Consider the following 18065-nt stretch of genomic DNA (forward strand, 5'->3'; position numbering starts at 1 on the left):
CCCTTATTCCCCTCCAGACATAGGGGCACCCCTACACCTGGGGCTGATCAACCCCAGCTGAACACAAAGAACTTCCCACCCGGGGACACAGATCTGTCGTCGTCCCCCGTACACTCATATCTGGGATCAGGGAAGACTTATGGTCAGGGTGACAGCTTGACGCACCTTTGGGGGAGGTCCCGGACTTCCGTGTTGGTTTAAGTGCCAGGGTTCGGTTGGGGACCTCTGGAGCCGTGCGACCGCCTTGCCCAGCCCCGCCCCGAGACTGGACGCGCGGCCGCCCCGCCCCACTGCCCGCTCCTGCTGGCCCTTCCGCCTCACTCCGCGGCGCCAGGGAGCAGGACGGGCATCGGGGCCATGCAAAGGACAGCGAGCAGAGAGCTGGCCTTGGTAAGAGGGAGCTGGGGAATCCTCAGACCCCACGACCCTGGTGTATCCACAGACTCAGAAACTCCGGATATCCACCTCTCGTTTTCTACCTCTTTCTGCCAAACGGATGTGCCCTGGAGTTCCCACTTGGGGATTCACACTTCCTGACCCCGCGACGCGGCTGGTTTGTGGGGTGGGGACCGGGGTCTGAGACTATCTCGGGAGGAAGTGACAAAAAGATTCTTTGTGACATTGGACTATGGAATGTCCCCAAATGATACCCCATCCACTCAAGACCTAAGAGGAGGGTATCTGTGGCGCAGAGGGACCCACCTGGGATGCCAGCCAGAGTCTCAGTACTCTGCTCGGGAAAGAGGCCCAAACTTACAGGCCAGGGCAGAGGTGGGGGTCACTGCTCTGAGCCCGCCTCCACATCCAGGCGCCTCTGCAAGACTGGGGCGAGGAGACTGAGGACGGCGCCGTGTACAGCGTCTCCCTGCGGCGGCAGCGCAACCAGCGCTCGACCCCAGAGGGTCCTGGAGAAGACCAGGTGCGGAAGGGGCTGGAGGTGAGCAGTGAGGGCGGGCTCAGCCCGGGCTGCAGCAGAGAGGCAAAAGCTAAGAGCTGCGGGGCAAGGAGGAAGGGCGGAGCTTAGAGGCGACCAGGTGAGTGGAAAGGACCTGGGGGCATTCAGGTGACTGGATATAAATTCAGGAAATGGGGGTGGGGCCAGATGATAGCGCGTCCCGAGAGGTAAAATGACCGACAAGGTGCAGGAAATCTGAAAGGGGAGCAGCAAGATGGGGGTGAGTGGAACCGAGGCTTGGCCAGTGAAGCTAGCTTGCAAGGCTGACTGAAGCCTAGGGTTGCCCGGTGAGGAGGGAACAGAAGGCAGGGCTTAAAGTGTGGGGTGTCTGTCCTACGTGGTTAATGTAGGCTTTAGATGGGTGGACATCTATTTAGGGAATCTCGGGAATCTCAGATTTACAGAAACGAACACAGTCAGAAGCAAAAGAGGTGCCAGCGACAGGTGTGGTTGGAAACAAGGTGCTTGGGACACCCCTTATGTTATTCCATCCACCGCCCCCGCCCCCCCTGCAGGCTCCCACCCCGGTTGCTGACACCTTCCTCCAGTACCGCACCAGCAAGGTGCGGGCGCTGAGGGCCGCCCGACTAGAGCGGCTGGTGCATGAGTTGGTGTCCGGAGACCGTGAACAGGATCCTGGCTTCGTGCCTGCCTTCCTGGCCACACACCAGGCCTTTGTGCCCACAGCCCGAGTTCTGGGCTTTCTGCTGCCTCCGCCGCCGCCGCCACCACCACTTCCTGGGTCAGTCATTCTCAGGAGACTCTCAAATTCCCAATTTCAGAACCCCTTCTGCGCCCCCCCCAAATTTAGAACCCCAGAGCACAGGTCTTAAAAGCTCTATAGCTGCGTTACCATCTGATAGAGGATTTTCTTCCCAGGGTAGAGAGCAAGAGGGCAGAGGCACAGAATCTGAGCTTCAGCAAGCATCTGAGGTTGGTTCCACCCCCACAGACCCCACCCCCACCCCTGGCCCAAGGGAGCGTGGGGGGGGGGGGAAAGGGACCTCAAGGTCAGGACTGTAGGCTGTGTGGCTGCACAGCGAGGCTGGGAAAGTCTAGGTCCTTGGACTCAGTTTTGACTCACACATCCTTCTCCATTCAGGGCTGTGGTTTCGGTACTCGGTTCTTGGCTGCGAGATCATCCTCAGGACTTCTGGGATCCCCCTGCCCATCAGAACCTGGGGAATGTCCTAATATTTTTGGGCTGGGCAGCCCCAGGAGGGGCAGAAGCCAGGGAAGCAGAGAAGCTTCTAGAAGAGTTCTTGGAAGAGGCTAAGGGAGAACAGGCAAAGGAGGAGCAGCAACTGGCTTGGGCTGGTAAGGGACATTTAGTGCTGGTGATTCTGAGATTGTGCTACCCCTCTCAGACCTAGAACACATTTTTTTTTTTAAAAAAATGACAAGAACAATTTTATTGTTGGGGGTCACCACATAAGGAACTTCATTAAAGTGTTGCAGCATTAGGAAGTTGAACACATTTTTTAAACTTACTTTAGTGCTTGGAAATAAACTCACCCTTTTCGCATACCAGTCAAGCTCTTGTAGGTCTTGAGCCACATCTCCAGCCCTGGAAAAAGCTTCCTTTCCTTTCTTCCTTCCGTAATGTGTGTGTGGTGCATGTATGTGTTCATGAACATGGGTGCACATGCACGTATGTGCACACGAATGTGGAGACCAGAAGACAATGCTAGGTGTTTTCCTCTGCTGCTATCTAATGTTATTGAACCTGGAGCTCACCCCTTTGGCTAAACTGACTTGCCCTTGAGCCCCAAAGTTTCTCCTGTGTTTGCCTATCCAGGACTGGGCTTTCACTACTGTGCCTTGTGGTTTGTGGGTGCTAGAGATCTGACTTCAACTCCTCACACTTGCATGAGCAAATATATTACCCCCTGAGCCATTTCTCTAGCCTCATGGGCAATACTTTTAAGCTAAATGAGCCTTATTTTCTTCACCTGATCATAAGTCTTTATCAAAAGATATTAGCATTTGCTTATTAGTATCCTCCTGCACCCCAAGATCCTTCATTCTCTGATTTGGGATGTCACTTAGTGGCTGAATGCTTGTCCAGCCAAGAGCAGCAACGTGGGTTGGGTTCAAATCCCAGGCCTGCCGATTGGTGATTGTGTGACCTTGATTAGATCTCTCCCCCTCTCTGAGACGGGAATGGTAACAGTGATTACCTCACGGGATGTTCCATTTAGCATGTGTTGAGACCCTAGCCTTGGCCATTAATGATGGACTCGGCTTCCCAACCTTCTGGAAAGGACATCCAACACACACAGAAAATCAGTACGCAGCAAGGGAAGGCCAAGGGTCCTGGTATTTTGTTTAATTTGTATTCATTGCAACTGTGTGTCTGACACATGTGTCTGGGTCCCTACATGCCACAGAGTGCTTCACTTTTTACTATGATATGTGTTTCTTGTTCTTAATGGCTGGGCCATCTGACCAATCAGATTATTAATATGTGTTGTTTTTATTTTACAAGACAGGATCTCAGGTAGCCCAGGCTATCCTCAATATGTAGCCAAGGATAACCTTGAACTTCTGATATTCCTGCCTCTATCTCCCCAGTGCAGGGTGTTATTTTTGTTACTGTTGTAGTCTCTTTGCTTTGTTTTTTAATTTGTTTGTTTATAACTTTATGTGTTTGAGTGCTTTTCCTGCATTAAATGCACCGTGTGCATGCAGCGCCAGCCAGCGTAAGTCAAAAGATCTCTGCTCCCCTGGAACTGGAGTTCCAGGCAGTTGTGGCCATAGTTTTGTTTGACTTTTTGAGACAGGGTCTTGCTATATACCCCGCGCTGAGCACAGCGCTAAGTAGCAGAGGGCAACCTTGGACAGATGTGTGGTTTACACAGAGCAAGGGACTGAACTCAGGGCCTCCTCTGTGTGAGGCAGCACCAGTTCCTTCCCTGGGGTGTTGGATTGTGTGTGTGTGCCACCAGCCTAGTATTGGTGTTTGTCTCCTGGTTTTGGTGCTTTTTTGTTTTGTTTTGTTTTGTTTTGTTTATCAAAATAGGGTTTCTCCATGTAGCCCTGGCTGCCCTGGAACTCAATTTGTAGATCAGGCTGGCCTCGAACTCAGAATACACTTGCCTCTGCCTCCCAAGTGCTAGAATTAAAGGCGTGCACCACCATCACCCAGATGTTTCCTTTTTTGTTTGTTTTGTTTTTTAATCTTGATTTCTTTATTCGTGTATTTATGTTGCCAGGAACTGGAACCTAGCTCTGTACGATCGAGGCAGTTTTCCCACGGGATCTAACCTTTTAGGTATCTACCGGGGCAGTGGAGTGGGTGCCACACATCAATTGACACCTTATTGTGAGCACTAAGGTACCAGCAAACACTACAGAAAAACTGGTGCTCTGGAAGCCAACCTGGTCTACACAATGACCTCCAGGCCACCCAGTGCTACGTGGTGAGATCCTGTCTGGAAACAAAGGAAGCTGAGGATGGAGAAAAGATTACAAATCTCACTCAGGTCTCCTTAAATGTCACTTCTGGGGCGGGTGAGAGGGCTCAACAGATAAAGGGGCTTGCAGACAGTCCTGATAGTCTGAGATTGGTCTCTGAGACTCATGTAATAGGAGAGAACAAGCTCTTGAAATTTGCATGCGCACAATAGATGCGTGCAGTTTTTATTCATTTGTTCATTATTTATTTACATTGTATGCATGTTTTGGCAGTGGTGAGAGTGGCCCACATGTGCGGATAAGCCGTCTCAATGGACCTAAATGAAAATTTCAATTTTGTTTTGGGTTTTTTGAGACAGTGTCTCATCTCACTGTGTAGCCCAGGCTGGCCTGGAACTTGCTATGTAGCCCGAGCTGGTCTTGAACTCATAGAGAGCCTCCTGCCTTTGCTTCCTGAGTGCTGGGATTAAAGGCACAAAACCCGAAAGAAAGAAATTTCACTTCTCTTGAGAATGCCTGTCCCGTCTGTCTGACGCCTCTGAGGCTGCCTTGTTTTTCTGCACACATTTTGTGGTTGATTTCTGGCTTCCCTGCATCCCGCGAGTGCAGGAGCGAAGGATGCTATTGGCTTTGTCTCCACAAGCAGGACAATTAGGATTAGCTAACAACATAATTGTACTCCGCTTATACAGAATCATCGTCTTATCCGTGTTTGAGCTCATCTGATTCTGTGTCCCTAATCCTCATCCTTTAATCCCTCAAACCCTGAGCTCAAGTGGCCACTTCTAGCTCTCAGCCACTTTCAGCTCTAGAGAGAAGCAGGTACTTGCCCATGCCGACTGGTGATGTTTTCTTCTCTGCTTAATTGATCACTGAGAGGTTTTCTTTCCTACCATCAAGTTTTAAATCTTTTGTTACATTTATTTTCTTTATTCTGCGGTGGTGGACTGAGTGAGTATGGGAGTCAGTTCTCTCCCTCCGCCATGTCGGCCATCAGGAGGGACCCCTATGTGTGTGAGTGGCTAGGGATTGACCTAGGGCCTCACCCCTGTTCTTCCACTGAGCCACAAACATTTAGGGCTTGGGGCTTGGCTTTCTGGGGTTTTTCTTTTGTTTTATTGGGTATAGCTGTGTGTGTCTGAACCCACTATGAAGATTCCACTGACCTCAGGTTTTCAATCTTGCTCCTCTGGGGTAACAGGTGCTCACTGCCACATTTAGATAGAATTAGAGGCTATATTTTTATTTTAATTTTTAAGATTTAATTTTAAATATACGTGTGTGTGTGTGTGTGTGAGATGACACACAAGTGCAGGTGCCTGTGGAGGCCAGAGATTTTGAATTTCTTGGAGCTGGAGTTAGAAGCAGTTGTGAGCTGTCTGACATGGTGCTTGGAACTAACCTCCAGTCTTCTGGAGAAATACTATACGCTCTTAATCTCTGAGCCATCTCCCAGCCCCTGTTTTTATTTTTATTTTTTAACATTTATTCATTTATTTTCATGTACAGGACATATCATGTCATAGTGTGTGTGTGTGTGTGTGTGTGTGTGTGTGTGTAGGTCAGAAGATAGCTTTTGGGAGTTGGTACTCTCTTTCCATTATGTGGCATCCTCTTCGGGTCTTTGGCTTTGGCAGCAATCTCCTTTAACCATCGAGCCATCTCAGCAATGCCACACCGCTACCACCCTACCTTGAGACGGAGTCTCACTCTGTAGCCCAAGCTAGCCTGAAACCATAGCTGAGGTCGGATTCAAACTCCTGGCAATCCTCTTGCCAAATGCCCTCCCACCAATGTCATCAGTCAGAGGCAAGGAAAACTGAAGACCGCAGTGATGTGTGGTAGCATATTCTTGTGATCCCAGCTGTGGCAGGAGGACCAGCCTGGGGGTGTAGACAGCCTCCTCCTAAAAACAAAGCTAACAACAAAACCACGCAGGGTGGGCTGCAGAGATGGCTCCACCAGGTAACAGCACTTGCTGCCAGAGCTGGCCCCTTGAGTTAGATTCTTGGAACTTCAGGGTTGAAGGAGAGAACCAACTCCCATTGTCCTCGACCTCTGAACATGAACCGTGGCACTTGCCCACAGGCAATCTAGACTCCTGCTGAGATTAAAGGCATGCACCACTACCGTCCTGCCTTTACTTTTATATATAGTTCTGTGTGTGTGTGTGTGTGTGTGTGTGTGTGAGGTGTGTTTTGCCTTCATGTTTGTCAGTGCATCACATGTGTGCACGATGTCCACAGAGGCATCTTGTAGATCCTGTAGGTCCCCTGAGACTGGAGGTACATAGAGGTACAGGGTTGTTAGCTACCATGTGGGTGCTGGGAATCCAACCTCTGTCCTTTGGAGGAGCAGAAAGTGCTCCTAACTGCGGAGCCATCCTCTCAGCTCAAACGTGAGTTTTAAACATTGTATCTATTCCCTAGGCCCTCCCAGGGCTGCCCAGTCTCCCAGATCAGAATTCTCAGAGGACTTTGAGGAAGAGGAAGACCCCAGTTCTGAAGGCCCCGAGCTCCTGGACTTCAGCGTGGATGAGGTGGCGGAGCAGCTGACCCTTATGGACGTGGTAGGAACCCCAGCCAGCGTCAGGGTGGGAGGGTGGGGGAGGCCTGTACTGATGAGCACCCACCCATCTTACCCTCTTCTCCCCTACACAGGACCTCTTCTTGCGCGTGCGTACCTGTGAATGTCTGGGTTCCATGTGGTCTCAGCGTGACCGGCCGGGAGCTGCAGGCATTTGTCCCACAGTGCGTGCCACCGTGGCCCAGTTCAATGCAGTTACGGGCTGCGTGCTGGGCTCGGTGCTCGCAGCGCCTGGCCTGGCAGCCTCGCAGAGGGCACAGCGCATCGAAAAGTGGATCCGCATCGCCCAGGTCTGCATCAGGATGGGACTGGGGCGGGGCCCAGCAGCCGACCTAGGGTGCGACCGGGAACCAGCTTGCTGAAACTGAGAATTAGAGACTGGAAGTGGATGTGTTGAAACAATAGGATTGCAGTGGGAAATGGAAAAAGAGGTGGGGGGGGGGGAACAGATCAGGTGTATGGGGTGCCTAGAGGAGTAGGGAGGGGAAAAGATGATCCTGGAGGACTTGGGAAAGGATCTTGGATTCAGATGAGAGGCTGTGGGCACGTGTAAGAACTGAGGAACGAGAGAGAAGTAAAGCATAGGGGTAGATGGGAGAACCAGGCTCAGCCAGGAGGGGTTAAGAGCTGAGGGAGGGGCTCGTTGGAGAAAGGGAGCTTGTCGGTTTACCTGCTTAGCCACTCGACAGGTGAGGCCTGGGGTCTGACCTGGTATCAGAAAAGCCCAACCTTAAGTCCCGTGTAGTGGCATGTGCCTGTAGTCCCAGCATTGGGGAGGTGGAGGCAGAAAGATCAGCCTTGGCTCTGGAACCAGAAGTTGTCTTTAAAAACAAAACAAAGGCAGCGCGACACAGCTACCGAAGAAGCTGTGTCTGGGAGACGGAAGTGGAGTGTGGCCTCTGACCGGCGCCGCCCCTTACTCCCAGCGCTGCAGGGAACTTGGCAATTTCTCTTCATTGAGAGCTATCCTGTCGGCCCTGCAGTCTAACCCCATCTACAGGCTCAAGCGCAGCTGGGGATCTGTGAGCCGGTGAGTTGGGTGCCCCATGCAGTAACCGTGCCCTGGCTCTGACTGTTCCCCCTGCTGACCTGAGCACGCCTCTCACCCCCGCAGGGAACCACTGTCCACCTTCAAGAAACTGTCGCAGATATTTTCTGATGAGAATAATCATCTCAGCTGCCGAGCAATTCTTTCCCAGGTATTGGGTACCCCCAAATCAAGAAAGTGCGGTGGCCCGTGCTTGGAAGGCTGAGACAGGAGGAACACTGAGTTTGAGGCCAGCCTGGTCTACAGAACGAGTTCCAGGGCAGGCTCCAAAGCTACACAGAGAAACCTTGTCTTGAAAAGCAAGCAAACAACAACAACAAAAATACTCCAAGTATGAAGATAGGGAGATGTCTCAGTCTGTGAAGTGCCTTCCGCACAGGCATGAGTCTCTGAGCGCAGAAGCCTGCAGCCACACAAAAGCAGAGTGGGAGACCTCTGTAATCCCAGCAGTGAGGGAGGCAGAGGCAGGTGGACGGGGGCTCTAGAGAGACAATCTAGCCAAAAGCATCAAGCTCCAGGTATAAATAATACAGAGGAAATCAATACAGGAAATACTTGATATTTGGTTTTTTTTTTTTACTTTACTTTATGAGTGTTTGCCTATATGTATATGTATGTGCCATGAACATGTGTGAGGGTCTACAGAGATCAAAAGAGGGCATCAGGTCTCCTAGACCTGGAGTTATAAATGATTATGAATGTGGATGCTGTGAATCAAACCTGGTCGTTTTCAAGAACAAGTGCTCTTAACCACTAAGTCATCTCTCCAGTCCCAGGATACTTGGTGTTGACCTCTGGCCTAACACACACACACACACACACACACACACACACACACACACACGCACGCACAAACCAAAACAAGGGGCTCAGAATGTGGCTTAGTCACACGTGTGAACCCGTGTAAGTCAGTCATGGGGTGTAGCCTCTCACGCCAGCATTTGAGAGGTGGAGGACAGGGTGTTCAAGGAGTTTCAGCTACAAAGTCCAAGGCTATCCTGAACTCCAAAAAAAACTTGCCTCAGAACAAAAGTAAACAAATTTTTTAAAAAGCAGGGCCCGGTGACATTACACTTGGGAGACTGAGGCAGCCTGGTCTACAGAGTGAGTTCCAGGACAGCCAGGGCTAAGGGGACTTGGAGCCATTCTCAGGGAAGCATCGTGTCCTCAAAACATCCTTCCTTCAGGGATCTGCTGCAAAGCCGACTCCAGCTTCTGTCTCCAGCTTGCTTTCTCTCTCACTCACGGGCAACACCAGCCTTCTTTATTCATTCCGCAAAACGCAAGGAAGTCAGAGGAAATGCTTACCTAAGGGGCCTAGGGAGGAGGAACCATGTTCTAGGAATTCACCTTGATAGGAGTTTTTCAAATGTGGGCCAGCAAGGGTAAAGTTCTGATTAGAAATGAGTGCTCACCCTCGGTGTGAATTCCATATAGATGAGCATGGAGCCTGATTCCTGGGTCTGGAACATCTGATACCCCTCAAGATAGGTGTGTGCTGTGCCCACTCCCCTCCTTCAGGTCTCTTCTAAAGACCTCCACCTTCAAAAGCACCTCCCCCACCTCCACACTCCCCTCCCCACCTCATGGCCCTTATCCACCTGATGGCCCTTGTTTCTGCTTTCCTTCTTATGAGTTATCTTGGCTGTCCTGGCCATTTTGTCTCACTTGGTCACCCCTGACTAGTTATTACCCCAAACAGTGAATAACAACACAGTAACTATTCAGTAAACACCATGAGGGGCTGAAGCTGGATTCGGTTGGTAGAGGCTTGCATAGCACAATGAAACCCCGGGTTCCCTCTCCAGCACTGTATAAGATGGGCGAGGCCAGCCTGGGCTAAGTAAGACCCTGTCTCCGTGGGCTGGAGAGATGGCTCAGAGGTTAAGAGCACTGCCTGCTCTTCCAAAGGTCCTGAGTTCAATTCCCAGCAACCACATGGTGGCTCACGACCATCTGAAATGAGGTCTGGTGCCCTCTTCTGGCCTGCAGGCATAAACACAGACAGAATATTGTATACATAATAAATAAATAAAATATTTTTTTAAAAAAAGACCCTGTCTCCAAAAACCAAAACTAAGGCAAAACAAAAAGTGAAATGAAAGAAAAGAAGAGAAAGGAAAGGAAAAGAAAAGAAAAATACCTTGTTAATATGTGGGCATGACAGGTAGCACACTCCTGTAAGCACAGAACTCAGGAATGAGACAGGAAGATCTCGAGTTTGTAGCCAGCCTGGGCTACAGTGAGACCTTATCTCAAAACAACAAACATCAGGGGAACCAGAGAGGAGGTCAGTGGTCAAGAGCAGTTGCACTCTTTGAGAGGATCTGAGTTTGGTTCCAGTGTTTCATCCATGCGACTCACAATCACTTCTGACTCAGCTCCAGGGGATCTGATGCCCTCTTCTGGCCTTCTGAGGCACTGCACACACATCTACACATACCCATACTCATATACACACAAAACAGACAGCCAAACAAAGTTTAAAAACCTTCCCAGTGAAGGTGTATCTCAAATGAGAAGGACTCAAGAGACAAAAATCAAAGCTACTCTGTGCCAGGCATTGTCCTGACCCTCCAAGAACCAAACACATACTTGTTCCTGTAGGAGACGCCACCAGCCCAAAGGAGGACAGAACAGATCTTCTTGCTGTCTGAATAATGCCCAGAAGTGAGCCCAGGGTCCTTCTAGAGGTTCCCCAGTCAACCTGTTCTAAGTAAACCGGGAACAAATGTTTTCTTCCCATCCACCCTGGGGTACAGAACTTGCTTTAGAACTCACTGAGTTCAGGCTTTCTCTGTCCCCAGGGTACTCTACACCCTGTTTGGCGCTAACAACTCATTTGTGGTGTTCTTTTGTTTTTAGAAAGGGTCTCCTGTAGGATAAGGATGCTGTGAGCATCTGATCTTCCTGCCTCTATCTTGAGTGCTGGGCTGACAGGAGAAGGCTGCCACAGTCAGGCTGTGTACTACTTGGAATAGAACCCAGCAGTTCCAACTAAACTACAGCCCCAGGCCACAAAAGTCAGCTCAGTGCTGACTGGGTGGGTCCTTTCCCTGCTGAGCCCTCTCACCACCCCCCAGCTAGTGGTCTGTGAAGGCAGCGTGGGTATATGTGCCAGTCTCAGAGTGGTCTCTGTGAGAAGTGTCAAAGTGAGCCTCAGATTCCTTTAGTCTCTTCCTTCCCAGGAGGAGGCAACCGAGGGACCCCATGATGATGACTGCCTCCCAGGAAGTCTGCCATCAGTAAGTGAGAGGGTTCAGGATGGAGATGGGGGTGACAAAGGGGACTCTCGGAGAGGGGCCTGGGGTCAGTGATGCCACTGAGTAACTGAAGTTTTGGGGTTGCAGAAACTGTCCCCAGGTCCTGTCCCCTACCTTGGCACCTTTCTCACAGACTTGATTATGCTGGACACAGCCTTACCGGATATGTTGAAGGTTTGACCCCTTACCCTTGACTCCTGACCCTTGCTCTATTACCCCCAACGCATCACCTTTGATCCTGCCTTGTACCCATCTCCCCCAGCATGAGGTCGCTCACATCATCCTAGCTTTTGATCTTGGCTTTTGATCCTTGACCCTGGATGCTGTAGCTCAAGCCAGTTTTGCCCCCTCAGGGAAATCTCATCAACTTTGAGAAGAGGAGGAAGGTGAGTAGGTGGGTACTTGGGTGGGTGGGATGCCCCAGGGTGGGAAAGCAAGGTGGGGCAGGGTCTCAGTAGACTCCCCCTCAGGAATGGGAGATCCTGGCCCGAATCCAGCAGCTACAGCATCGCTGCCAACTCTACAGCCTGAGTCCCCACCCACCAATCCTGGCTGCCCTTCGAGCCCAGCGCCAGCTCAGTGAGGAACAGAGGTAACCAACCCACCAAGTCTAGTTCACATACAATCCACCTTTCCTCCCCTTCCAGAAGCTTCCCAGACCATTCTGAGGACAGCCCCACCCTGTACCCTTTATTCTCTTGGTCTGAAGGTCACTACCCACCTCCAACCTAAAATCTGAGCCCATTCTATACCCTGATTTCACCTTTCATGTCCAGTAGTCAATCAACTTGAAGGCTCCACGTGTCTCCCCGTAGACTTCTGGTCCTGTCATCCAAATCTGTGGCCCTGACCATCAGCTCCGCAGTGACGCTGGCTTTAGTGTCCGTCTGGCCCCCCGACTCAAGAGCCCTATTGCTTCCTTTCATTCCGTTCAACGCATGCCATGCACTGTTGATCCCCTAAATTATCTGACCCTGAACGTTAATGTTGGCCCAATTGACTCTTCAGTTCTCCCTGCGGTTTCTGTTTTGTTTTGCGTTTGTAGTGTTAATGCCTCATACACGCTAAGTCTGTGCTCTACCCCTCAACCACGGCCGCAGCCCCTCACTGGGGACTCTAGACAGGGGCTCTACCCCTAAGCCATGCCGCAGCCCCTCACTGGGGACTCTAGACAGGGGCTCTACCCCTAAGCCATGACCCCAACCTCTCACTAAGGGATTCTCTGCAAGCACTCTATGTGTGAGCCAAACCCCTAGCTAATCTCACCCTGTAAGTGCTGTGCACCCCACTAACCAAAGAGTTCACCCCATCTATAATGCACCCTGGTACCCCAGTGAGTCCTGTTTCCATCCTAACCTGACACCTCACCCCTTCTTCTCTCCCAACTCTGTACTTGATTGACAACTCACACTAACTCCTACCTCTTGATCCTTCCTCTGCTTCCTGTTCCCTGGCTGCTCACATGCTGAACCTCTCCAGCTACAGGGTCTCCCGTGTCATTGAGCCACCAGCTGCCTCCTGTCCCAGCTCCCCACGTATCCGGCGGCGAATCAGCCTCACAAAGCGTCTCAGTGCGTGAGTGTCAGGATGTGTGCAGTGGAAGCCGTGTGGGTAGAGACGGAGGAGGGGGTGGACAGGGGCGTCCCGTTTCAGAGCTAAACCATCCCTTCTTCTCACCCTAGGAAGCTGTCCCGGGAGAAGAACGCTTCCCCTAGTGAGAGTCCCGGGGACCCATCCTCACCAGCCTCCAGGTGAGTAGGCAGGCCAAAAGGGACAGGCGACATCAAGACCAAAATTCCAGCCAGCCCTCCCACCTTGAATTCTGTGTTTTCACCAGTGTGTCTCCAGGGTCTCCCCCATCCAGTCCCAGAAACCGAGAACCTCCCCCTGGTAGTCCGCCAGCCCCCCCAGGACCCCAGAGCTCCAGCAACAAGGTACCACGATGATCTGTGGTTGTGTTGAGGACTGGGGCACAGGGTTCAGTATCTGTGTGTGCACATGCGTGTGTGTGAGTCTGTGTGTGTGTGCAGCACTGCAGGTGTGTGTCGCAGAGACTGGCTGCTCTCTGCTGCCTTCTCTGGGAGACTGCACCTCCATGGCCATATGAGTCATGACCTACCATCTGGCTCCTGCTGTCTGATTGGATTTCCACCAATCTGTAGGGCACACCAGGTATAATCCCCATACTTTTTTTTCCCTAACAAACAATACTCCAGCCAAGTGTGGTGGTGGTGCAGGCCTGTAATCCCAGCACTTGGGAGATGGAGGCAAGAGGACCAGAGTTCAAAGCCGTTCTTGGCTACATAATGAGCCTGGGTTCCATGATATAGTATCTCAACAACAATGACAAAAACAAATCAAAAACCAAAACAAAACACAAAGTACTGGGATTGGACCTAAAACCTTTCAAGTGCTCTACTATGGAGCCGTGTTCCCAGCCCCTTGTGGGAGATACTTTCTAGACAGGGGCTCGACCACTGAGCCATATCCCAGCTCCTCAGTGGCAGACTCTAAGTCAGTGACGAATTGCTATGCTCCCAACACTTTTATTACTTTTTGTCTTGAGACAGGGTCTGACTAGGTTGCCGAAGCTAGCCTTGAACTTGCGATCCTCATACCTCAAACTTTCCAGCAGCTGAGATAATAGTTCTGTGCCACCAGCTCTAGCTGTCACTCACTTCTACAAGGATATACAAGGCTAAAAGTCTGCATACCTGACAGGGAAATGGCCCAAATAGCCACAGAGCTATGCCTGAGGTTGCTCACTGATGGTGTATTGTGGCTTTCCAACTGTACACTGTACACTATGTGCTGTCTGCTCTGGAGCCTGCTGTGAACTTGGCTTTGTGTGTCTATGGGTCATGTGTCCATCTGTTTCTATGACAGGGAACTGGAGTCTGTGTGTGAGGGATGACATATGCTCGGTCTTGTGTGTGTACCCTAACTGTGTGGTCCCCAGTCTCTCATGTAGCAGGAAAGGGGTGTGAGGACTCTGGGGGAGTCGTGTGTGTTCATCAGCTGAGTGAGTATAGTGGGAAAAGAGCCGCGTGGTGTTCATCACGCAGATGAGCAAGGCCACCACCTCTCCAACCCCACACTGCCTACAGCCGTCTCTGAACACGGAATCCTCCACAACCTTGACCCTGAGCAACCCTCGAATTCCTCTCCTTGGGCAGCAGACCTCAGAGGCCCGTGTCATTCGAGTCAGCATCGACAATAACCATGGGAACTTGTATCGGAGCATCTTGGTAAGGGAGGAGGAAGGGACAGCCTTGTCCTTAGTTCTGGGACCCTGTCCCCTTACCACCTGACCCTCTTGTATGAGTTTTAATTACATATATGTGTATATATATGTATATATAGTGTGTATACATATATATGTGTGTGTGTATGTATATATATATATATTGTGTGTGTGTGTGTGTGTGTGGAGGTCAGATGACAACTTGCAGGAATTGGTTCTCTCCCTCTACCATGCAGGTGTCAGGGACTGAACTCAGGTTGTCTCTTGGAGTAGTCTTTTCCTGCTGAACCGTCTCACTGGTCTTTTCCTGTCTTTCTTTTCCAGCTCACTTGTCAGGACAAAGCCCCCAGCGTGGTGCAAAGAGCCCTGGAGAAGCACAATGTGCCTCAGCCCTGGGCCCGTGACTACCAGCTCTTCCAGGTCCTTCCTGGAGACAGAGGTGAGCAGGGACATTTTGCATTGAGCTGGACTTGGAACCAGTGCTGTCACTGCTGTGACAAAACCCCAGATAGCAACTGAAGAGAGGAAGGGTTTATCTTGGCTCACAGTTGGAGAGCTACAGTCTGTTATGGCGGGACGAGCACAAAGAAGCTCCAGGCTGCTGATCACTCCCCACAATGCTACCAAATGTGGACCAAGTATTCAAATACCCAAGACCATGAGGAACATCCCAGTTCCAACCACCACCAGCAGCACCCACAATCACAGGTTGTTCAAGAGTTGAGTGTGAACGCCCTTAGCTTAACCGGCTGAAGAGGAAGAGTGGTGGCCGTCATCTGAGTTCATTGTCACCGTAGACCGAGCTTGGCTGGGAAGGGGTGTGGGCGAAGTCATTGGGGTGATAGGAAGTTGCCCAAGGAGCTCCCAGACTTTGCAGGCCACCCATCGTGGTCCCCATTTCCACGCAGAGCTCCTGATTCCGGACAGTGCCAACGTCTTCTATGCAATGAGCCCAACCGCCCCTGGCGACTTCCTGCTGCGTCGGAAAGAGGGGACAAGGCATACACCTTCAGCTTCCCCAACCTGAAGCAGCACTCACCACGGACAGCTTGGTACCTGGATTCTACCACCATCAAAGTAGGGGTCCCTTTCCTGAAGAGCTTCCGTCCCCCAATGAAAGCCATCTTGTTCCATATCCTGGGGACTCCCCAGCCTTGGCCCATCAGACACCATCTCTCTGACTTCCTGGGCACTTGGCCATTATTCCAGAAACATGGATGTGTGAGAAAAGTGTAGAACTCAGAAAAAACAAGAGCTTTAAGAGCTGAGAGCTTAGCTTAGTGGCAGGGCACTTGCCCAGCATGCCCTAGACACTGGATGTTTTCAGCACTACCCAAAATAAAAGTCCTATAGAGTGTAGTTAAGTTGGATCCTAACACGTGGCATCAGGGGTCTGAGAGCCAGTACTGAGTATATCCAGCATGTTGCCACATGCCCATAATCCCAGTGCTCGGGAGCTGCAGGTAGGAGAATCAGGAGTTTGTCATCCTCAGCTACATAGTGAACTGAAGGCAAACCTGGGCTACATCATAAAACTTCATTTTAAAAAAACAAAACTAAGAAAAGGTTGAAAAAATCCTCATGAGAGTTCAGGGTTTTCTCCCCCTGCCTCTCCATCACATGAGTGGAGATGTGGGAGGAGGGAGGGGTTTGTCATCACTTGCAAATACAGGCAGCGAGAAACTGGGCATGGCGGTGAATGGCCGTCACCCTAGCACTGCGGAGGCAGGAGGATCTCGAGTCCAAGGTCATTTTCAGCTGTAGTGGGAGCTCCAGACCAGCCTGTGACATTATTCCCTGTCTCAAATAAGCAAAGAGAGACAGTGTAGATGAAGTGAGCTCGGAGGTAACCTCAAAACAGCAGCAGCACACTGGCTTCCGAGATTCTGCTGTAAACTAGACCTCAACAGGAAGGGGCTCCAGGTCTCACCGAGTTCTTCCATTTTCAAGGGGTCTGTAAAATGCCTTAGTGAGGAAACCTCAATTCAGATCCCCAGCACCCACATAAACAGCAGGGCATGGTGGGGTATGTCTGTAATCCCAGTCTAGGAGTGGAGAGAGACAGGTCCCAGGGGTTTGCTAGCCATCATTCATGTGAGACCCTGTCTCAATAATGTTGAGGGCCATCAAGATGACTCAGTGGGTAAAGGTGCTTGTGAGGCAAGCCCGGCGACCTGAGTTCAATCCCAGGATCTATGAAAAGATGGAAGGAGAGAACGGACTCCACAAAGGGGTCTTCTGACCTGTGTGTGTGCAACAAGACATGTGCTCTCAGCACACATTCCAAGGCAGGATTTCTGTGTGTAACAACCCTGGCTGTCCTAGAGCTCGCGCTGTAGACCAGGCTGGCCTCAAACTCACAGAGATCAGCCTGCTTCTGCCTCCTGAGTGCTGGGATGAAAGGCATGCACCGCCACCACCCAGCTGCCAACACACATCTTATACACACACAAAAGAGCAATAAGTAAATATTTTTAAAGTAAGTAGAGAATGATAGATATCTGATACCAACCTCTGGCCTCCATGGGAGTGTGCATGAGTGAGCACACACACGCATAATACACACCCATAAATCCTAGTGAAATAGGCACTTGCCAAAAAGAAATTGATATCTGCTGTATTGAAAAGTCCAATAAGGGCGAGGCAGTAGTGGTAGCATTCAGGAGGCAGAGGCAGGAGGAGCTCTGAGTTCGAGATCAGGTCAGCCTGGTCTACAGAGAAAATTCCAGGACAGCCAGAAAACAAAGAGAAACACTGCCTTGAAAAAAACAACAGAAGAGAGAGAGAGAGCAAGAAAAGAGAGAGAAAAGTCTAATATGGGGCTGGAGAAATCGCTCAGTTGTTAAGAGCACTTCTTCTTGCTAAGGATCTGGCTTCTATTCCCAGCACCCTCAAGGAGGCTCACCACTCCCTCAGCACTTGGCACTCACATGGAGGCGACTCTGATTTGCTCTGAGCATAAGATTGTCTGTTCTCCCTCAAATTCACTCACCTCGTATTGAACTACAGCCACTGATCTTCAGCCACTCAAAGTAAAAGCCACAGATGTACTTGCCGCTCTAGCACACAGAAAGCCAAAGGTGAAGGAAGATGGGCTTAAGGGCAACCCAAGTTACATAAGAGACCCTGTGTCAAAGCAATATGAACACTTTTCCTGTGTTAGGGCTCAAACCCAGGGCCTTGTACATGGTGGGCAATTGCTCTGCCACTGATCTACAACAAAAGCTGCTTTGTCTGACTCCTGTAGCAAATATGGTCACGTGATTAATTCTTGGCCAATGAGAGATACAATGAAGGGAAGTTGGCCAATTCCGAGGGCTACTCTTAAATGGGAGGGGTGAGTCTCCCCTCCACATTTCCTGCTTTCTGCTGGTTAGAATGAAGACATGAGATAACTGGTCTGGTTGAGTAGTCACATCCTCTGAGTAACTGAGCAACAAGTGGGAAGGCACCTGGGCCCTTGGAGTCTAACAACTGCTGTGTGGATTGTTGTCACTTGGAGAGTAATGTCAGAAATAAATTGCTATCTCCTTCTGCTATCCTTGGTTTTGT

The 18065-nt window shown here is 50.7% G+C and overlaps 1 protein-coding gene across 12 annotated transcripts; it reads left to right on the forward strand.

Annotated features, from left to right (window-relative positions):
- Positions 1 to 204: 204 nt before the first annotated feature.
- On the forward strand, positions 205 to 18050 carry Rgl3 (ral guanine nucleotide dissociation stimulator like 3). 12 transcript variants are annotated; one of them, XM_050125438.1, is made up of 19 exons: positions 205 to 390; positions 809 to 937; positions 1471 to 1697; positions 1835 to 1888; positions 2058 to 2272; positions 6802 to 6941; positions 7033 to 7248; positions 7885 to 7988; positions 8073 to 8157; positions 11180 to 11251; positions 11357 to 11443; positions 11623 to 11655; positions 11740 to 11861; positions 12749 to 12844; positions 12952 to 13020; positions 13107 to 13203; positions 14335 to 14517; positions 14838 to 14952; positions 15422 to 18050. In XM_050125438.1, the coding sequence occupies exons 1-19, from the start codon at positions 358 to 360 to the stop codon at positions 15538 to 15540; spliced, it is 2196 nt and encodes a 731-aa protein (XP_049981395.1). In that variant the 5' UTR covers positions 205 to 357; the 3' UTR covers positions 15541 to 18050. The 12 variants fall into 12 exon arrangements, with proteins under 12 accessions (XP_049981395.1, XP_049981400.1, XP_049981396.1 ...); XM_050125443.1 differs by having other exon boundaries at positions 14377 to 14517; XM_050125439.1 differs by having other exon boundaries at positions 11195 to 11251.
- Positions 18051 to 18065: the final 15 nt, after the last annotated feature.

This window comes from Alexandromys fortis, unplaced genomic scaffold (genome assembly GCF_014885135.2).
Source record: "Alexandromys fortis isolate MF-2015 unplaced genomic scaffold, M_Fortis_MF-2015_v1.1 scaffold_242, whole genome shotgun sequence".
In the NCBI taxonomy this organism is placed as follows: domain Eukaryota; kingdom Metazoa; phylum Chordata; class Mammalia; order Rodentia; family Cricetidae; genus Alexandromys; species Alexandromys fortis.

Bases quoted from the DNA above. Each gene is read 5' to 3' on its own strand.
- Rgl3 (XM_050125438.1), top strand. From the start codon at position 358: ATGCAAAGGACAGCGAGCAGAGAGCTGGCCTTG. The intron at 11,252-11,356 runs GTAAGTGAGAGG...TTGGGGTTGCAG, and splicing joins TCCCAGGAAGTCTGCCATCA to AAACTGTCCCCAGGTCCTGT. The intron at 11,656-11,739 runs GTGAGTAGGTGG...ACTCCCCCTCAG, and splicing joins ACTTTGAGAAGAGGAGGAAG to GAATGGGAGATCCTGGCCCG.